The sequence below is a fragment of the Anoplolepis gracilipes genome, chromosome 17 (genome assembly GCF_047496725.1).
Source record: "Anoplolepis gracilipes chromosome 17, ASM4749672v1, whole genome shotgun sequence".
In the NCBI taxonomy this organism is placed as follows: domain Eukaryota; kingdom Metazoa; phylum Arthropoda; class Insecta; order Hymenoptera; family Formicidae; genus Anoplolepis; species Anoplolepis gracilipes.
Window position 1 is genome coordinate 7492277 of NC_132986.1, and position 21453 is coordinate 7513729.

Below are 21453 nucleotides of genomic sequence, written 5' to 3' on the forward strand. Positions count from 1 at the left end.
TTATTCCTGACATTCGTCCTGATTGTCACAAATAAAGGGCGCCTTGTTTGAAAAGCGATATTAGCTTCATTACAATTAATCCGTACCGATTGAATCGGAACGGACCTTGAATCTCTTGATGTAGGATGAATCCCGATAGGGTTCGCCGTAATTGAGCGCGGCCGATTAGAGCGTTATGCCAATCTCCGATTATGCACCGTAAGTAAGTGCATAAGTACCTTAATCGCACTATCATTACTCTCGATTGTCTGGGAGATGACGACGCGACGATAATATTTCTCTAACCGCATACCTATAAATGTCCCTTTTCGTACTTTCTCTCGTAACACGCTGACCTGCACGCAATATGCAGTCCGGAATCTCGATGATAGCGCAGCTATTTCTGAAATGTGCTAAACAAAATGTAGATATCTATTTTTTAACCATTCAAATTTATCCTATTATTTAATTAAACTCATGTAAAACGAGAATATACTTCTGAATGTTATTTCGTATAAAGTTACTACAAATTTTTGATGAGTATTAAATAACTATATTATTATTACTATTTTATAATTAAACTCTTTGCACACACAAGTTAAATCAAGCATAATGATGTAAGATAAATAAAAACAAACAGTATAATTAAAATTGTAATTTCTCTAAATATTCTGTTTCACAATTGAATTAAATTGCTTATATTCTTGTCATCAGAATCAAAGGTTTTCTCGAATAATGTACTCCTGTTCGTTTCGGATAATTCATGATTCGTCTTCAGCCAGAGATTTCTCAAGCAACGCAATCCATTTTGCAACTGCAATCTCACCAATTACCTCCCAACAACCTTTCGCGTCTGTACATCGCGATTCTCTTGGGTTGGGACGTTTTGATTGCACGCCTAATAACCGACGTGCAAATCTCTAATAGCACAGCCGAAAGATCCACCCGTGCGAATCTGAAGACAATTACGCCAGCGATGATTTTTTCATCGAGCAAAAGTAATGGAAACAGACAGACAGAGGCGGCGATTTCTGCTTCTAATGTGTTTTTAAAGATCTTTGGTACAAAAACTTAGAAAATATCGCGATGTTATTAAATTAAGACTTCTCCCACTGACGTTTGCTAATAATATTGCCTATGTGGAAGAAAATGAAACGGTACAAAAACACTCGCTACGATGGACGTTCCCGTAATCGTTCTCGCGCACGTGCGAAAGTCGCGTAAGTCGGATTTCGCCGTTCTCGGTGGAGGTGGACTGACGTAGCCTACGGAAAAGGTGAAACTTCGTTTCTCGACTACGTCGAGACGTTTTCGAGGGCATCCTCGTTTTGTTTACTCTTTTAGCGCGTCGATATTGATAGATCAATCGTGAGAATTAATAGTTATTCCTTTATTGATATATATTGGTATAAAATTACATTATATTATAAGTAATCAATAGATAAGTCTTCTTATTAATTTCATATTAATCTTCTAAAATATTTGACAATGATTTTATTAATCTGTAAATATATATGTGCTCTGAAGTAAAGTAAATTTAACGCGTCGATGCCGATTGATCGGTCACGCGAATCAATAGTATAGTCGTTTCTTTATTGATTTGTATTGGCATAAAATTACATGTTGTAATCACTAGAAAAATCAAATCTCTTTATTAATTTCATATTAATCTTCTGAAATATTTGGCAATGATTTTATTAATCTGTAAATATATATGCATTCTGAAGTAAAGTAAAAAAAACCAGTAAATCACTAAAAAAATGTCGGATAATTATTTGCTTCACTTATAAGAAACAAAAGATAAATTTAAATAATTTGAATAATATTTTAACTTGCTATAACAATTGTATCTTTTATTAATCGAAGTATCAAATGTGTCAAACTTAAATCTATCATGTTGACGGATTGTATTTTAGCACTTTCATATAACAACATGATTTCAAAAACTAAAACATTAAAAATAAATGATTCACGTGATGTATATTATTAATCTCAAATGGCGTTGAAGCTAGATGATGTAATGGATCTAGGATTATGAAATTAAATCGATCGATGAAGCGTAATAGAAGAGGCGAAGCCTCATTTCTAATTATATCGTGCATATAAATTGCGTGGCTGTAAATGCAAACCTGTGGCTTTTAAAAATATATTATACCGTTAAGTAGTTACATTTTCAGCACGATTTATAATTCCCCGATGACATAATTTCATGAATAATGCAAATATTAATATTCACGACAGTAATTTCAGATTTAGTATAGCGATAAAAGTGACAAAAACGTGTTGATTTTTAGTGTGAATTTCGGGACTTGTTTATACTGAATTTTTAGCAAAAATAACCTGTTTCGTACGGTATATTAATATATATAATATCTGACAAAAATATATATATCATAATTTTCGCTTCGACCGGCAAATATGCAAAGAAGGTAAAGAGCTCCTCGAAGGAGAATGTGAAATCTCGTTTCTCGATGCGCGATGATTTTGAGGACAGTAGAGAATGTGGATGCAGAGCTACGTATATGGTTCTTAACATATAGGTGTTTTTTACTTTATATAGACGTATTAACGCATATCAATCAAAGTTAAATCTCTTTGAAAATTGTATAAAACAATAAAAGAAAAGAAGATGATAAAAAATTAATTTATTATATTAATAAATTCTTTACCTATAAAATATTTTTTTAACCGATTTCTTTCGTGTTTCAACAACGAAGATGTAACGTGAATCATAAAAATTATAATGTATGATATATCGACCATTATATAGACCTCTATTATGTGGAGAAACGAACACGCAATGTTCACTATATTAATTTAATAATAAGATAAAAATATGCCTCTTCATATTAAAATAGTCATAAAAAACGTAAACAGAAAGAAGGAAAAAAAGAAGTAAATAGAGACTTTGAGCATAAAAGCATATAATTTTATGCAATTAAATATTGTAATAATTAATTGGAAACTTGCACGTAATAAAGCAACGTCTCTCTCACAAGATTGAAAACTTGATTCGCTGCAAAGTAGATCTCGTTTAATGGCGCTCAGAATCACGATAGTTGGATATTAAATCATTATGCCGTCGAGTCTTTCTTTCTCGGTTGCGAGCGTGGGCGATGGTCCTTTTTAAGAAAGGATTCTTGAACTACGACATGAACAACTCTGTCAGAGATCATCTGCCATGAGGGCAGTAACCTCTCTTTGACGATAAACCACCCGAGTAAGGATTCAAAAGGTTTTAACGAGAGAGAATCCCTCCTTCATGCGTTTCTTTCATCCGTCTAATTTATGGTAAATGAAAATATGGTTAACGCGTACATAAAGATCATTATTATAAAACACGGCCTCTTGCGATGTAATCTATGCCTTAATTTGTAATAAGCACCGAGTAAAATACATCGAGAGATCCTTGACTGAAATCTCTCGGCAATATTCGAACCTGTTTCAATAAAAAGATTTGAGAAACGCTACTTATACGTCCGCTCTCAGAATCGGATATTTAAATTGATCCAGGTTAGACAATTTTTCAAAATTTCTGATTTTCCGATTTCGAAAAAATAGATATATTTTTCCATATTTTTGTTACAAATTTCTATTTTAACGCGTTAAAAAGAATCAATTTCGAGTTTTTCCTACTTTTATCTCGCTGAATTATTTGTTATGTATAATTATTTTAAACTTTTTATTAAAGTTACTGTTAATTCATTAGTAGCATCTACCAAACATCAGTTCTGCTCCATAATATATAATACACGATACAAAGAAAAAGAGAGAATTATATTGTTTCGAGCGTGTGTGTTGTATGTAAGAATTTAACAGCCGCAGGGCTATTCCCGCGGAATCGGACATTGTAAACTCTTAAGGATAATGACCGCACACAACTCGCGTTATTACCACATTCGGTATTAACAATTAGTTCTTTCCGAAAGAATAATGATCGTTTCGAATGGTTTACGACGTGAGCTAAGAAGTATATCGCCTCAGCCGCTTTTGTACAATCCATGTGGCAGGAACGATTGATTATCCACGTTCGCAACACGCTCGTAATGAGCGTTAATATATTATCGATACGTCGTCATTCATTGTCTTACTAAAATCACATTCGACAATCTCGTAGAATAGCTATAAATAATCCTTTTATTCGTTCTAAATATAAAAGCACTGCACAGAAGAATGTCAGTATAGTTTGATCTCTCATCCAAAATAATTAAAATTTCTCATTAACTCGAGACAATAATACATATAGTGTAATATATTTATCATAAAAGAAAGTGATTATAGGTTCTTATGAGAGACCCTTAAAATGTATATATATCTTTAAAATTTTTTTTATATTTTGCGAAGGGATGCAATTAACATTATGTATTGCAATGTGTAATTATAAAATACTTTCTAATATTTCAAGGATATAATCAGTGAAAAAGGTATAATATTAAAAGTGTATAATATGAGGAGAAAAAAAATTGAATCTTTCATGTTTACAAAATCTCAAAATGTTCTTTTGATAAAAGATTCTGTGATCAAAAAATATATCAATTAATAATTCTTGAGTTATTAACCATAGTTTAAAAAAAAAGAAGGGCCTTTCGTTAACTAAATTTTAGAGAGCCATAAATAGATGATAAAATTCCTTATTAATAATATCCTTCAATATAATTTTTAAACTAAAACTTATTTTAACTAATTTTTATCTAATTTAAGACTCTGCTGTATAAAAATATATGGTGCAAGAAATTTGAAAGTCGCAATAAAGAATGAATTTTGTCGAAATTTTTCCTAAAGCATATTTAATTAGTTTCAAATTGGCCGAAGAGTCTCGTAAAATAACACATGTGATGTTTTTGGGATATCTTATCGAATTTCAGATCTTCAGTCAAATACAAAAGTTGTTCAAAAAGATGAATATAACTATCGTACGATAAATTTGGACTAACACGAATATACGCACGTCGCTGAATTTTCACGAACTTGTTCTGCGACTTTATATATTTTCTCGTTCACATACCGCGAATGTTTCTCGTCGGCGGCGGCGAGATGGAAGTGACCAGTCGCCAAGGATAATGGACGGGCGAGCGAAGGAACCTAACCGATATCGGTGGATTGGATACGGTAAATTCTCCGAGTAATTGCCGGCGGGGCGAAACCTACGGCAAATGGATAAGGCAAGCCACGCGGGAACACATAATATACACTCACGTACGCGGTAAATCCTTCAATTGCCACACGAAAGAACATTGCCGACATGCGCGTAATCCCGTGGGATACCACGATGGCGAAAGAGCACAAATTAAATTCGATGTAAAAATTTAACGACTACATAGTTTGACGAGAATAATGATACCGATTAACCGATTACAGATAGACTGATTGAGACATTTGTAAACAATGCAATTATTTTAGAATATTTAATCTCAATTTTTAAAAAATGTCCATTTAATTTTGTTTAGAATATCTTTTCATCGTCTACTGTAGATATTTTTCTTCAAACATTGTATAAAATTGCTATAAATTTTTTCATCAAAATATAAACTCTGATAATAAGTATAAAGCTAAGAAACAATTACTGTGCATTATTTCAAAATAACCGCTTGTCCGCTCAATTTTCTTTCTGACTGTAGATATATCATACACTTTTTTAATACAATGCAGACCACGAGAACATAATAAAGAAGATTCCTGCAGAGCATAATGTACGTGCACCCCGCGGTAAATTTGCTCGGTAATTGCAACGCGTGTATACATGTACGCATTTACCGATGGAATACTCAGAGAAGAATAATAATAGCCGAAGAATGCTTTCAGAGAGCGACATAAACGGATAAAGATTGAATGAAATGCCGCCGCGGTGGTCTTTATTTCTTCGCATTGCGTTATATACATAAATATTCCTTTTCTCAATGCAGTACAGATTGGAGGAAGAGAAATAAAGAAAGAGAGAGAGAGAAAGAGATTTATAGTTTAATTCTGTAATAAGTTTCTGCGTGATAATCGAATAAATGTATCATTGATAACTTGTCGTAGCTCATCTTTCTGAAGATTTCTAATTTAATAATAATTAATAACATATTTTCTTTACATACTTTTCTCATTTATAAATAATAACAGGATTATAGTAGTTAAATGTAAGAAATAAAGATCCGTGGAAATATAAGGTACACCAATATTTTACATTTTTTTGTTATATAAAAAAATTGACGATATTTTTTTTATTTGTCAGAATTTTCATTTGAAGTCCTTTTTTTGTACTTTTTCATTTCTTCATCTAAAATCTAGAACATTCAAGGAAAAGTCAAAAGAAAAAAAATGTTTTAATATTCATGAAAAGTGTTTAAATTCTCTTATTCAGAGAGAACTGTAAAACATCACAGAAGAATATTTCAAATTCGAGAATGTATCTTAATTTTTTTAATAGATTCATTATGATTATTTTGAATAGTTTTCAAAATATTGTTTTCTTACGTCTTCGAAACTGATAGAAACAACAAAATGATTATAATTTCTGTATATAAAAATATATAATTGGCTCATTTATCTCTTATACCTTTTTTAATTTTTAAAACTTTATCAAAATGTCTAAAAATTAGAATTTTAGGAATATTAGAATTCTTTGGAAAGATCTTCATGTCAATCATATCAAAATTACAATTAAATACAGAAATAGAAAAATAATACAAAAAATTGAAATTGTTTTGCTATGTATAAGCTAAGATGTCTCCAGTAAAATAGATACATGTCAACAGTGAAGATAACCCGTTTTACGAATATTACGCTCATGTTCGATAAAATCCGAGATTGTACTTTCTGAGCTAACGTTATGCGATCGCGAGAACATAAGAGACACCCGCGGTCGCAGTAAATCTTGTTGGTAATTGCAGTACGGCGTGGTTGCGTGGGTGTTGATGGAATCCTGAGCGTAGGGCAATAGGCCAGAGCACATTTTTCAAGAGCATAAAGCTGTAAGAGCTTTAGTGAATCATTGAACTTAAACACTCGCATAAAAACATTGAATCTTTTTCTTTCTTTTTCTCCCTTTTAAATCTATTTAAATCCGTCGTTATAATATCAAACAAAACTTTGTGCACATATTATTATCATATTACAATTTCTAAATTTTTCTCTTATGTAATTAATATTATTTATTTTTATAAATTTTAAATTGAAATCGAACTGTGTAATTAAAACTGTGAGATCAAATTTAATCGACTTTGAAAATGCGTATATTTAAGGAACAAAAAAATTAATGTGTTAACTATAATTAAATTATTCATAATCACGATGCATATAAATTTCTTTTTTTTCTATTATACGCATGCACTTTGAGAATTTATATTGCAGAGTACGACTAAACCGCATTTCTCCCTCTCTCGCCCTCTGTATCTCTCTTCCTCTCTCTCTCTCTCTCTCTCTCTCCTTCCAAACCGCGAATATTTTTATCTCAGCATGAGCATAACCGAGAATGTAATAATTTTTTTCGTTGGCGGATAAAACGGTCGAGGGCTGCCCGTAATGCAGGGTACATACACCGCCGGTAAATTCCTCTGATAATTGCAAAGTGACGCGGATCTCCAGGATGCTTTCGGAATCCTGGATAAAAGATAATAGCCAAGAGGGAGGGGGGGGGGAGGGAAAGAGAGGAGCGATTTTCAAGCGCATTTCTCTTTCGCTTTTCTATTTATGCGAGTACCTACTGAGAAAGACATGAGGATAACAAATCCACGTGGACTTCAAGGTATCGATTTTATTACTTTCGCGATCATAGTTTCGTCCTGTCGGAGTTATCCGGGGTTATGGGGTATCCTGCGTGTGGGTAGCATTAAGAATCGTAATTTAACCGGCTTAAAAAGCAATGATTTACGATCGCGCGCGCGCATATATAAGTGTATAAGTATGTATACGTGGTGGGTGTGGGCGGTTATGGATTGATCGATACGCGATGTGGTAAATTATATCGGTTTTATTTATCAAGCGCCCTTCGCTGTCAAATACAGCAAGTAAAATTATCTACAAAGGTACGAGTATTAATAATTCAGAGATCAAAATCGAGTATCGATAGAAATTAATAAAAAATAACAGATGAAAATAGAAGACAGAAAAAAATGTTATGAATAATTTGATTTTAAATATTGCATAATTTTATAAACAAAAAGAATTTATATTGATTTTTAAGGTCGGGATACATCTTGATTCGCATTGCTTTGAAGTGGCGCTATAATTCTTGACTTTTAGAAAGGATAAAGTGACCACTTAGAGCGACTATATGCAATCTCTGAGAAGCCCTTGACGCCGAGATACGCCAGCGACATGTAAATTATGGGGCGTAGACTGCATTCCGACTGTTAAATTACTTTACTGATGCGAGCCGACATTATCACAAAACGGGTCGCCTACGCGCTATACCAGATCCGTTTCTCTTACATGTATATCATTCAAACAAACATATTTGATATCATATGATAACGTCACATTAAACTGTAAAGTGATTGTGACAAAAAAAAAGGTCGTACAATTATTATGTAATCCTTCCGTTATGTACGTGAACTTTATATTGCTTTATAATAATATTGTGTATGTATGTTTGTATGTGTGTTTTCTAATTTAAAAGTAATTATATTTAAATTCGTATATAAAAAATACGCGCGTGGTAATAAACGATTGGAAGTATCTTCTTTTCACATGTAAGTAGTTTGAAAAATAAATTTATAAATTTGTTATGCATAAATAGAGCAGATTCATAAAAAAATCGATGTCTTAAGTTATAAAAAATAAAGAATAATATTTTATTGTAAGACAAATTTTTATTATAGCAAATCTGCGATTTGCAGAGCAAAGAATAAAAATAAATATTCCAAGAAAAATCAATTAATTGCGCATATTAATCACGTGAGGAACGCGTATTAATAAATCCATACAAAGATAATGTGGACAAGAACAAAGCAATGAAATGTTTAAACGTATTTCAATCACAAAATCACTGACTCGTAAAACATTTTTATGTTCTTACTTAATCATTGTAACACAGTCAACAATATAACTGAGAAACGACGTTAAGATGACATTTATAACTCACATTTATAGATTACATAATGTTCGGCTTACTATTACGAATTCTAATATTCAGCTATCATTTCAATTAATCGTTGATTTATTATAAGAAGAGTAACCCGCGCTGCAATCGTGGTCCACAAATCAACGTAAATACTAGTTCCGTTAGCAAACGTGACCGGAGATATATACGTAATTATTTCCATAAGGTAAAAAAATTTTTTTTTTCTAAAAAGTAATGACAAAGACGAATGTATTAATTTCGTCAGAGTTTATTATATCTCTTTCCATATCATTTTCATCGGTGTAACATATAATATGTGTGTTAGTCGAAATCTTTCATGCAAAAGAGATAAAAAAGCCATTTAGAAAACTTACGCACGCATCTTTAGTCATGTGCCGTTGCACATCTGAGGATGCGGATCGCGCGCGATCAGCAATTTCTCCTTTCTTATTATCTCATCTCGACCTGGCGCGATCGCGACGGCGGATACGCGCCTTGCGAGTCTACGAAAGATGAGTCTTCCCTTCCCTCGCTCTTCTCCGGCCGCCTTGTTAACCGATGGGAACAGATTTCTGATTGCGTCTCCGCCGCGCCGGCTGCTGCCTGCGCACGGTGCAACCGAGCACCTCCGGCGGATTTCGTAAGCGGATCATTTCCACGCCAAGCCCGTTATCCACCGTGTTACCGAAATGTAGCACAATACCGTTAACATTCTCCTTTGTTTGAATGACGACCGCCTTCGCGTTCGAGCCCCGCGTGAGCTCCTCTCGCGATGGATCCTATGACCTATCGATGTTTTCGCGAAGGATCGCGACGAAGAATGGTCTTACGGTCACTCTCATCGATTACACAAATCCGATTACTTTCGTTGATTCTATCTGAAAAGTACGTGAAATTTATTTACGATATTACGTTTGGAATCGAACGTTGTAATTTATGTAATGATCTCTGATTATAAATAGAATACGAATAAAATATGAATAAAAATATGAGAAATTTCGAAGCACGTCGACAAATGTATTTTGCCAAAAAAAATTGGCAAATTCATGGAGATTTGTATTCTGGAATGTTCTACCTGGAAAAGCCTCCCTTAACAGAATAAAAATTATTTAGACAAAATTAATTTATTCATCGAGTAAAAAAATTTTAAAAAGACAATAGTTATCACTTTAAGTTACGATTATTATGATAATTAAAGATTACCATATAAAATTATTTTATTTGTTTTTTTAATAATCATTTATTTTATACAAAAATATATATTTATCAAATAGTTGAAATTAGTCATTGAATCAATACGTTCTGGTTAACAATTTCGCAAGCATTAATTTTATAACTGAAAGGCTCTCATTTTTACACGAAGCAATTAGCTAATATTGCGTCGATTTCTCCACTCGATAGATGAGTCGATTTCGTCGAGATAATTTTAATTCGCGAAGGCTGAAACAAAATTCCCCAGGGAGGACAAATACGATTCGTGATGGATTCGCAAAATTTCTTGACAAAATATATTCGCTCCAGCCGATTCCAAGCTCGGTCAACGTCGTGGTAAAGTTTCGCAAATCGGTCGTTTCGCATGCGAAACCGACTTACCATGCTGTCAGATTGCAAAAGTTCTCTCCTCCTTCTTATACAGAAGAGAGGACACGACCCGCAGGAGATTCTTGCATTTAGAAATGTTAAATCATTGCCGTGTGTCACTTTGGGAAGAAATATCTTTCGCGGTTTAACTATGCATTGTGTGTACAGATTTAATTGCTTAGATTCTTCAGTCAAGATGTCTTAAATCTCGTTATCGCAGATCAATGACTACATAGTCATAATTCATTTACTCTTATCGTCTGACACATATCCAATAAGTAAGAAGTCATTAACACAATGTTATTACAATTAATTATTATTTAATGAAATGTAGCGTTAATTAATTTTTAATGTTGTTCTGGACAGAAACTTTAAAGTAACAATTCAGGAAATATTTGACGTAATATTTCAAAAACATTTTTTTTTTACAACATTCAAAAATATCGCATTATTAGATAATATTTTTAAAATCTTTGAAACGTAAATAAAAAAGATTCTACGTGTAAAATTAATATTTCAAACTGTTGAATTAATATTTCTTACTTACTGAAAAACTCTTTTGTCTATCAATTATTAAACTGATTTTTTAGAGAAAATTTTGAGAGAAATATCTGTGCTTGGATTTATCTAGAAAATGTATTTGCATACATCTATTGCTATCTTAATTAATATTCCATTCGAGTCACATATCTGCTATTTCTTTTTAATACCTCACATATATACAGAAATTCATATCTTAAACTCATTCCGGTAATGGAATTATATAATTGCAAATGCGTTCGCACATTTCTGTACAGTGACCGGTGTGATACATTCGAATCGAAAGTGATTAAATGATATCTTATAATGAATATTAGATAATTCCTTCGCGCGCGTTTAATACTTCGAATTTATATGGAAAAATATTCATTCCGCGAATTTTACTCCGAATAACTGAAAATGCGCCATGTATATCGGAGTGTTATTGGAACAAATCTCGGCTCAAAGAAGGATTATACGCGCATGAGAGAGCGTGTTTATATTTCAAAACTTACCCGTGCATTCTTCCGCGGTGTGCAAACACATTGATCGCCCATGCAGGACATTCCCGGCGACCAAGAAGGCACGGCGAGAAGAGAATTTTTCAACGCAACGAATAGCGGCTACCCTCGGGCGCACCCCGGGGGATCGGCGGGCGCATTAACTTGATTTCCGCGTGTGTGCCAGTTATCCAACGGCGCGTGCATTACGTAAACTGACATTTTCGCGGCTAATACCGCGCGCGAGCGAGTGCGCATGCGTTTCCAGCGACCTCACCGCGGCAACCTCTCCCGCGCCGCGAACGTTACTTCAAAAATCCATCTCGATATATCGAACCGTTCCTCTCCCAGCTCCCAGTTTCCGATTATTCTTACCACAATCACACAATGCAAAGTTTCGAAATTACGAATTGCGATGGATATTTTAATGGATGGATTTTACGTTAAATTACATTTTTTGAATGCTGATATAATTTATCCTTTTGGCAGAATATACAATACATTAAAGAGAAGAGAATGAAAAAAGATGTATAATGCGGAACTTGAATGTAGATATTAATTAAGCTTGCAATTTTTCTCGACGTGTATACACTTTGCCGCCCTTTTCGTACGCGGCGAAATTGACTATAAAAAAAACTCACCCACTCTCGACACGACCGCTAAAATCAGCAACACGCTATTCACGATTATCATCTTTCCTCCTGGTTGATGGATGGCCGAGATGTCGAATCACAATCGGAACGCTGATTCCCGAAGGATAAGGGGCGATCGGTCAGCGGCGATGTTACCCTCCTCTCTGTACGCGACTCTCACTCCGACTGAACTCCGGAACGAACGGATTGGCGCGCTTTCTTTCGGCGCGAAATTTAAACTCGCTAAGAGTCAGTTCGATCCGCGTCCGATCCAGAATTCGGTCGACGCGAACTGATTTTCGGGCCAATCGTCACACTCTGAATCTCTATTTTTCTTTTTCTTTTTTTTTTCTTTTTTTCCGAAAAGCGCCGAACGAAATGCGCCTACGAAAGCCGCAGTGCAGCGCCGTTATTGAAGGAGCCGCGGATACGCCATGGACGTTCGCAGAACATATGCTACGGTCACGAGGAGAGAAAGGTGACTGCTGGTATAACACAGGCGAGGTGTGCTCGATACCTCCTGTCTTCTTGGCATAGTCACCTTTCTAACTGAGCGCGGCAACAAAGAAGGGAGTCTTGGTGCCGCACCACCACCGCGTATCGCCCACCACCTCGATCGGACGTTCACGATCACCAGGAATGGAGTGGGGACTGGTCGGGTAGTGGACGCTCGAAATCCGCCTTCCTGGAATTTTTTTTCCCTTTCCCCACCGTATTGTTAACCCTGAAACCGCACCCGATTTTGCCCGCGACCAGGACATGGAAGCAAGGGTTGCTCTCGGATAAGAATCACTTGCCAATTGTCTAGTTACATCTTACAATAGGAACAAAATTTTTTCATCCAATGTTCGCTTTTATAAATATTTTTTAGACAACTTAACATTTTAAGAGGCTAATATTTATTGTAATTTAAAATTAAAACAATCACTATATAAGCATATGAACTAATAAATGCGATCAATAGATACTAGATTTTTTTCATTTAAGATAAAAATTTGTATATTTATAATAATTATTATAAATTAATAGTTATAATTATAATTTATTATTTCTGTAAATTTTGAAAATAATTTATTATTATTACTAGATGTCACATATCAGTAATTGTTCTCTTAATTTTTTTATAACTAGCATCACAGGGAATTTTTATGTAATATAAAAAAATTAATCGGTTATAATAATTATTATTATCTTCAAACGCAGCACCTTTTTTGTACAAAACAGTTTATTTCTTTTCCATATAAAATGACTAATACTATCTTATTATATATTACGTTATTTTTGCGCAGTTTAACGATTATATGGAAAAAATGTTTAACAAATCAGAGAATCACTGCCTCATATCAAATAGAATCAAAATATCCGCGATCATTATACAGAATTATTTCTTTTGTACAGAGATTATGTTCGTCTTCACAATGACCAATAATGATTTAAAATATATTTGCATAGGATTGTTCGTCGAGTAATCAAATGATAGATTATTATATCGAGAGAATTCTATATACATCTAGATACTAATTTACAAACATTTATCAGTTGATACAAATCAAATACGATCGAGAAACCAATTATTAGAATTAATGAATAATGTAGTTACAATATTATGAATAAAAATATAATACAGATTTTAATTAATTTGCGATCGCTTTTGATTGCAACGCATACGCTCCATAAAAACTTTGCAGAAATATATTATAAAATATATAAGAATTATATAATTATATAATAATTCTAATAATTATATATATAATCATATAATTATAATATAATATTATAATTCTTACAATTATAATAATAATTAAAATTTGTGTAATTACAATTATAATTCTTATAAGAATGTTACTTTATATTCTTATAAAAATTATACTTTATAAACTTTATTTAATATTCTTCTCGACTATGAAGCACACAATAATTCAAAACATATCACATATAGATAGCTTCCGTTTTCATAACGGATAAGACGAATATAGATGCCATATTATATTTCTTCTGAGGGATTACATATTATTTTTCCCATCGTGTAACAGCGTATATCGGTGTAAACGACTAGATATTGTTGTGACGCCTTGACAGAGAAATTTTTCTTTTTTTCAAACATGTTCCTGAGAACTCGGCAGTATTCGAATAAATATGCTAAACTGTGGAATTTTCAATGCACTCTTAAATCAGTGCAATCAGTAAAATGCGATCACAAAATAAACAGTACAACATATGCGACAATATATACTAAATATTGTGCATAAGTTGAATAAATTGACGTAATCTCTTTGTTGGATACAAAGTGCTTATAATTAAGTTCAAATATACGAACTGTAAGAATTCCTCTCTAAAAGAGAGATGCAAAAAAGGGATTAGTAACGCGACGCTATATAAATCATACAACACCAAAATTACTTACTACTATATCAAGAAAAGTCGATATATCGATATATATATATATAATCTCATTAAATCCTAATATCTTTACAATTATTTGAAATATAAATGAATCTTGCTTCTCTCTCCGCGTCTTTCCATGATACAAATATTGACTTTCACGCACCACTACTAAAAGCACTTAACAAAGTCTATTCTAGACTTCTTCAATTTCTTACATTTTCCAAATCTAAGAACGATTATACGAAATACATTTATTCGGATAGAAAAACATATGCAAATTTCCATGATTACAAATATCATTATACGTACAAACAATACATCTGTTTGCTTTTTATATTTCAAGCATTAGCAAGATAATCAATGTACAAAAACACACACATCGGAAAAATTTGATTTTTTAATTTTTCCTTTGTTTTTATCAAACCAATGATTCAATGATTCTATTAATCCATTTAAATTATTTCAATGATCAGTGTGAAAAGTGCTTATGTTAAATAACATTTTTCTTATTAATAATTATAAAACAATTTGTATGTACATCAATTAAATGCTGTCTCGCGCAGCGGATAATAGCTATGCGAGATATATCGTCAAATAGAAACTGCATTGTTACAATTCTACAATTTGTTCTACAATTTGTACAAAAGTACTCGCAAATAAATCGCAAGATATCACTGTATGTCCTTGCTGGATAATGGACTTTGATTTACTGCCCAATGACATGATAATATAGCATAGATACCGTAAACGCTCAAATGTTCCCCATACATTTTATATATTACTCGCATATTCGCACCATGAGGATAATAGATCTGCTTTTTTTTAACTATATTTCTTTCTCCTTTTCCTCTGCTTAAAATTCTCAATATAAACTTTTAAATACACAAAAAGATAAGTAAATTAACAGTTAAAAAACAGATCTAATATCGTATCGCAACACAGACTTTGCGTCAAGCGCGCTTGTAAAATTAAATAGTTTGCGCGCACAAAAAATCGAGTACAACGTGTACAATCCTAGTTGCTAACTAATTCAATTTGCCTATACTTTTTGCGCAGATTACTTACAGAGTCTTTGAACAGAACGGGATCCAGTCGCATGTTAGATCGCAATAGAGGCATATACCCGAAAACGGCGACAAATGTATTCATACATGTTTGCCGTTGTATGAAATGATCCGGATCGTTCCACGGAGATCTGAAATCAAAGTGGCACGTGTATTAGGAATAACGATAACGAACGCTAACCGTAACGATAAGAAGCAACACCCACCTGATCCCAGCTACTGCAGTGTCCTTGTATAGCTTGCGCTGCGTCACTTTAATGGGCGGTCTTCGTGTAACGTGACTCACCAGAAAGTTCATGAGTATATCCTCGCAATTTTGCGACTGCTCCACGGTCTTATGGAGGGTCGAGCTCAATAACTCGGTATACAAAGTATTATAGTAGCGATGATAGAAAGCGGCACCAGTAAGAATGATACTATAGTCGTTTGTCCATTTACTGGTGTAACCCCAGGACCGCTTTGAATATAAAATCAATGTAAATTAAATTAGAAAAACAATACAAACTAGACAAAATGCGGACTACATGATACCTTTGAATCATCCCAATAATGAGATCTCGCTGGATATCCTACTATTCGATCAGGAAACGATCGCCAAACAGTAAAAGCGAAGTCAATCTCGTCAGTATTTAGAGTAGCGTCTTCATCGAGCGACAATATGGCACTAGTTTTGATTAACGGATGAGGATAAAAACGTTGGGATATACCGTCAACCGCGACAATGTGGATTGACGCTTTGATACCTTGCCAACGTGGTTTCCTTGGCACCGAAATGTCCGAATTCCACATAAGTATTATCTTAAATAAAGTAACGTGTTATAATATAATAAAACGTCAAAAAAGGATATAGCAAAAAATATATTGTATGAATGTAGACTTACCTTATCTAGGTACTTGCTTTTTGCCAGACTTCGAAGCAGGCGATAAAGAACTGCAGTAGATCCCAATTGCGAATAAATTATGGCAGTGAAAGTGTTACCAGGATTACTGTTTGAAAAGGGAAGTTCTTGTTGGCTGTCGGCAAATTGTGGCAATATCACCAGTGCTCCAGGACTGGTATTCCAGACAATTCTTTCTCGCGCGCCTTCCCATGGCAAACGCTCGCGAATATTCTAAATTGATAATTATAATTAATAGAAAGATCGCAAACAAAATTAATAAATTGAATATGAATGGACAATTACCTCAAACGCGGTGAATACAATCTTTTCGATAGATGAAAAATATCTTTCCCATAAGAATTGCGTTTGCTGTCGTAATTTAAGAATTTGTACATTAGACACGGATCGTACTATATCTGGAATCTGTAAAATTTATAGAACTTTACTTATTATACTTTTCGCAAAACAAAATAAAATTATATTTCGAGATATGCTTGAATGCATTTTTGGATTTCAATTTACTTGAAGTAATAATCTCTCATCGGAAAATATGGCAGCCTGAGTCCAATCGATACGCTCGTGAAAGGGAAGAGCCCAACCATTACTTAAAATAACTGGAATACATCCTGCCCGCAAAGCTTCTAGAAATCGAAAACTGCCCAATCGTCGTCCTCGCGGAACCAGACAAAATGTTGCATTCATTAATAAAATCTCATAGTCGTACCTGCAAAAAAAAACATGCGATTTACATGTTGGTCTCACTAATAAAATAATGTTAATTTGTGATTCAATAAACGATTTTAGTATTTATACAGATTGCTACTTACGTATCGTATTCCTGATTATCTTGTTGACAATGTTCATCCTGCAATTCTCTCCAAGCTTTTCCATGACGGCAGGTTGTAACAAATACCAAATCTTTACCATTATGTAAATGATAGAGAGCATTTCTCGTTTCAGATCCAATACCATGTACGTATCGTTTCCCCTTAAAAGCTGCGACATATTTCTTATTATTAGGAAAATTATTTTCTAACGCTTGGCCGGATTCTCCACCACGTTCCGGATGTTGTTTACCAAACAGAGGTATCGATATGTCAAAGTCTGGCCTATGTCTGAAGATGGACATGCTGGCTTTAGCAAGCATCGCATAACCCACATCAAAGGCTAGCGATTCTTCTGCATAATCTGGCCATGTACCAGAGTATAAGTTAAATATCAGATGATTTCTTCCGTTATTCCAATATGGCAAATGCAACAGTTTAGAGGGAAGATTGTGTACAAACTCAGTGGATAAAGGATCTCTATCTAATGTATCCAGGGCTAAGACAAATATACATGCCCGTGCTGGGTCTGATGTGTAATATCTTGATTCTGTGATAACATTTAATATTTTTTGGTATAACGGACTTATCGCTTCCTCAACTGGATACACATATACGGTAAAACCTTGCTTGCATCTGGTAAAGTCAAAGCAAGTTTCCATGCGGCAATGCCTTGCACGTTGAGACATAGCTAATGTTCCGCTGGATGTCTTTAAATCTTTGTCATAGAACTCTTCGTTTAGACTTAAATATGAAGGCAATCGCTCGTAAGGCAACTGAGATCTGCCTGTCCATTTTTCACTTTTCAAACGATATCCACCGAAATAACAATAACCAAGAAACGCGCATGTTACAAACAATAATAGATAGCGTTTCTTGGCTTGCATTTTCAAAATTTACAGTCAGGTTATACAAAGATATATGATGATTCTAAGCATTATTTTCAATGTAAAAGATCCGCTATTTAGTCACAAGTACATTGTAACTATAGTGATTTATGTAATTCAAAAATTCCTCCAAAATGTAGTCACGCTTGCTTTTTTGTATTGCTGTAACAAAATAAAGATTTCACATTATCTATATGTTTATTGCCTCTATATATTTATTTACAAGAATGACAAAATATATTAACATTAATAAATTTTAAATCCAAATCAAGTTTGAAGAAAACCCTTATACATATATATATATATATATATATATATATATATTTAAAACATGAATAATGTACAAATATTTAATAGTATAAAAGGGAAATAACAAAACATTTGGCACGTAAGAGCACTATTATGATAATGACACGAATGATAGATGCATATGATACTTTATTATACGACTCATTATTATTCTGTTCCAACGATAAACTATAATCATAGAATAATAATGATATTGAACGTTTTTTACAGATGGAAGATGAATACAACGTGATTCGAAGTGGGACTTGGAGGAAAATATTTACCTGCTTGAAACCGAGACAGAAGGTAGCTGTTGACAGGAAGGGCTCAAACGGCCTGACCTTCGCGAGACACATGACGAACCGTGCGAACTATGATACGCCGTGGATAAATTTCGCACTATTTACGCGTAGTATTTTCAATGATACACACTTAGGATGCGTATATACGCGTATATCGCGCGTAAATACGTGACAGTATCGTACTGTTAACTGCTGCGGAGATCAGGAGCATAACCTATAAACAGCACGATCCGGAATTCGCGCGTTCAGCGATCGTATCGGATTCGATCCACGTCGCCGTCGAACGGCATGTGCGAACGTCGCGACTCATGACGATCTCTTTTACGAGCGATACACCATATCTACGAGCACACCCCGTCGACGCATCGTTAGATATTGATAGGTTAGTTGGTAAGCGCGACGTACGACGTCGTCGAGCCCGCCGGCGATTTTACGCCCATTCGCATTTTCGGCCGGTGACGGATCGACACGCGTGACATTGATCGACGAACGCCCGCTGGTGCAAGATCATTGCACGCCGCGATCCATCGAATCATTGGTTTAAAATGCAACGCGAGAATTACGTGCGATGACGTTGAAACGATTAGACTGGCAAATCGTCTACCTCTCCGAATCACGTATGTATGGTATGTATGTACTTGACGTTCGCTGACGTTCGTTGCCTCGTGAGAGCGACAGGCGAAACGGCGGCGCGACGCGCGGGAGTTTGACAAGGATTTTCTTACGAACCAAATGATTTTCTCAAAAATTACACGAATATGTTTAGAGAGAGTGAGAGAGAGAGAGAGAGAATGGAGATTTACAAATTTTTTTTTTTCAAACTCGGTTGTTTATTGTGTGATTTTTCGTCACACAATCTGAATCTGCTAATATTTACGTGCGAATATATGCATAAAATATTTAATTTAACGCATCTCAATTATTGATGTGCTCATAATTTATTTAAAATTTATTGAATGTACCAGTGTTTATAGTTGTAAAATTTATTTATACAAAGTTTCCTATATAGATAGAGATTGATAAACTATCATATTCCTTGTCAAAAAATAAATATTTTCCAAAATTTCTAAAAATACAAAGTTTTCGAGATATATCTTATATTTTTCAATCTTTTCACACTTTTTTAAAGAGCATTTCGAAATATTTCTTTTTTCACGATTGAACATAGAATAATATAATGAGACAAAAGTTGAAAACTACATTTATATTTTCCAAATTTTCATGTCAAATAAAATTTCTCCAAATATTTCATTAGAAAAATATTAGGCATAATAGTAGACAGAATTATATTATAAACATTTTTACACGAAAAATTATTTATTATACGTAGTAACAGAATAAGGATCAAGAGACAAATGCACTAAGTAATATTAACAAATTAAAAAATGAGATATTTTTAAAAAAATGGTACATTTCCGAAACTTTTGTCGAAAGAAAAAGATGTTGAACTTTCGATAAGAAATATACACCTGATAGTATCAATTTATGTGTTTTATGGGATACTCTATACAGGGAAAGATTATTATTATAAATATCACGCTTTGTGCTATCGTGTCTGTCTCAATGACGCACAAGGTAGTTCGTTACTTGACGTTGCAGAAGCGGATGCAGACGATTTGCAATTTAATAACTATTTCTCGTTAACACACATACATACATATCAATGAATCGTGAATGATAAGAGCGAAACAATTTCGATGATCGATACCAAATAATTGACAATTGACATTGATTCTCGGATACTTACGTAATAAGCCGATCTATTCAAGAAATTATCTTCCCAACAAGTCGGATAAATTGCAAATTCTTGCAGTTCTCGCTGCTACAACTCTTCCTTTTGTAAAACTCAACACAAATTGCAATCGAAAATATCAGCTGATGTATGTCAACTTAAAGAACTAACGCAGTGGTCCTATTCGATCCGACCGGTGAATAATATCCCTTTAATACTGCTTACTACACTCTTAATTACGAGAAATTTTGAGTAAAGAAAAGTGACTTAAACAGAACACACGTGAAAATTACAAATTAAATAAAATTAAAATTAAAAAATTAATTTTAATTATCTTATTCGCCTCGTATCTTCGAAACACATTCAGACATTCGTCTGGAAAGTCGCGTCGTCATCTTCCCAACGTCGATCGTGTCGCACTAGTTTGTACTTTGACATGTATAAACGTATAAAGTCATATATAAATGCCGTGCCTTGTGAATAGAAAAAATTATGAAAGTTTTACCTTATTGATGCCACAACATGTATCGACACACGTATGCGGTTTGCATAATATTCGCAAGGTAAGCTTTTTTTTTTGCCGATCACGATGAATTTGTACTCGACTATTGTTACGCAATTGGAGATATTTGCTTTCTCACTTGTCTTATTATTTTGACCGGACTTAGCGGAATCTTCTTCGAGTCGTCTTCGTTAGCCTTTTGATGAGAAAAAAAAACGTCATTAAATTATAACTATCAGCTGCTTAATTATTCCGATAAAAATTAATGTCTGAATACGAGCGTAGAATCATATTACGAATACGAATCAAAGGTACCACTGTAAGTTGGAAA

General features: G+C 33.8%; 3 protein-coding genes across 12 annotated transcripts in view; 1 reads left to right on the forward strand and 2 right to left on the reverse strand.

Annotated features, from left to right (window-relative positions):
* Window positions 1-12800, reverse strand: part of Cda5 (Chitin deacetylase-like 5) — a 58137-nt gene extending 45337 nt beyond the window's left edge. The window contains exon 1 of one of the 3 annotated variants that reach the window (XM_072909290.1): window positions 12267-12800. In XM_072909290.1, the coding sequence (XP_072765391.1) occupies window positions 12267-12318 (52 nt within the window). In that variant the 5' untranslated portion in view covers window positions 12319-12800. Of the gene's footprint in view, window positions 1-11640; window positions 11789-12266 lie in introns of those variants that run through there. The other 2 variants (XM_072909289.1, XM_072909291.1) reach the window with 2 other exon arrangements.
* Window positions 1-21453, forward strand: part of Toc (toucan) — a 54151-nt gene that overhangs the window by 12425 nt on the left and 20273 nt on the right. For 2 of the 4 annotated variants that reach the window (XM_072909284.1, XM_072909286.1), the window contains exon 3: window positions 18818-18892. In XM_072909284.1, coding sequence (XP_072765385.1) covers window positions 18818-18892 — 75 coding nt within the window. Of the gene's footprint in view, window positions 1-18817; window positions 18893-19462; window positions 19515-21453 lie in introns of those variants that run through there. The other 2 variants (XM_072909281.1, XM_072909282.1) reach the window with 2 other exon arrangements.
* Ttv (exostosin glycosyltransferase 1 ttv) lies at window positions 13422-21436 on the reverse strand. 5 transcript variants are annotated; one of them, XM_072909294.1, is made up of 8 exons: window positions 21126-21436; window positions 17415-18460; window positions 17110-17311; window positions 16891-17010; window positions 16588-16818; window positions 16238-16504; window positions 15913-16163; window positions 13422-15837 (listed from the first exon to the last, which is right to left on the reverse strand). In XM_072909294.1, exons 2-8 carry the CDS (start codon window positions 18296-18298, stop codon window positions 15657-15659), a joined length of 2136 nt encoding a protein of 711 aa, XP_072765395.1. In that variant the 5' UTR covers window positions 18299-18460; window positions 21126-21436; the 3' UTR covers window positions 13422-15656. The 5 variants fall into 5 exon arrangements, with proteins under 5 accessions (XP_072765395.1, XP_072765394.1, XP_072765393.1 ...); XM_072909293.1 differs by lacking the exon at window positions 21126-21436 and adding an exon at window positions 20636-21119; XM_072909292.1 differs by lacking the exon at window positions 21126-21436 and adding an exon at window positions 18871-19464.

Bases quoted from the DNA above. Each gene is read 5' to 3' on its own strand.
- Ttv (XM_072909294.1), bottom strand. From the start codon at position 18,298: ATGCAAGCCAAGAAACGCTATCTATTATTGTTTGTAACATGCGCGTTT. The intron at 17,011-17,109 runs GTAAATTGAAAT...TAAATTTTACAG, and splicing joins ATGAGAGATTATTACTTCAA to ATTCCAGATATAGTACGATC. The intron at 16,819-16,890 runs GTAATTGTCCAT...TTATCAATTTAG, and splicing joins TTGTATTCACCGCGTTTGAG to AATATTCGCGAGCGTTTGCC.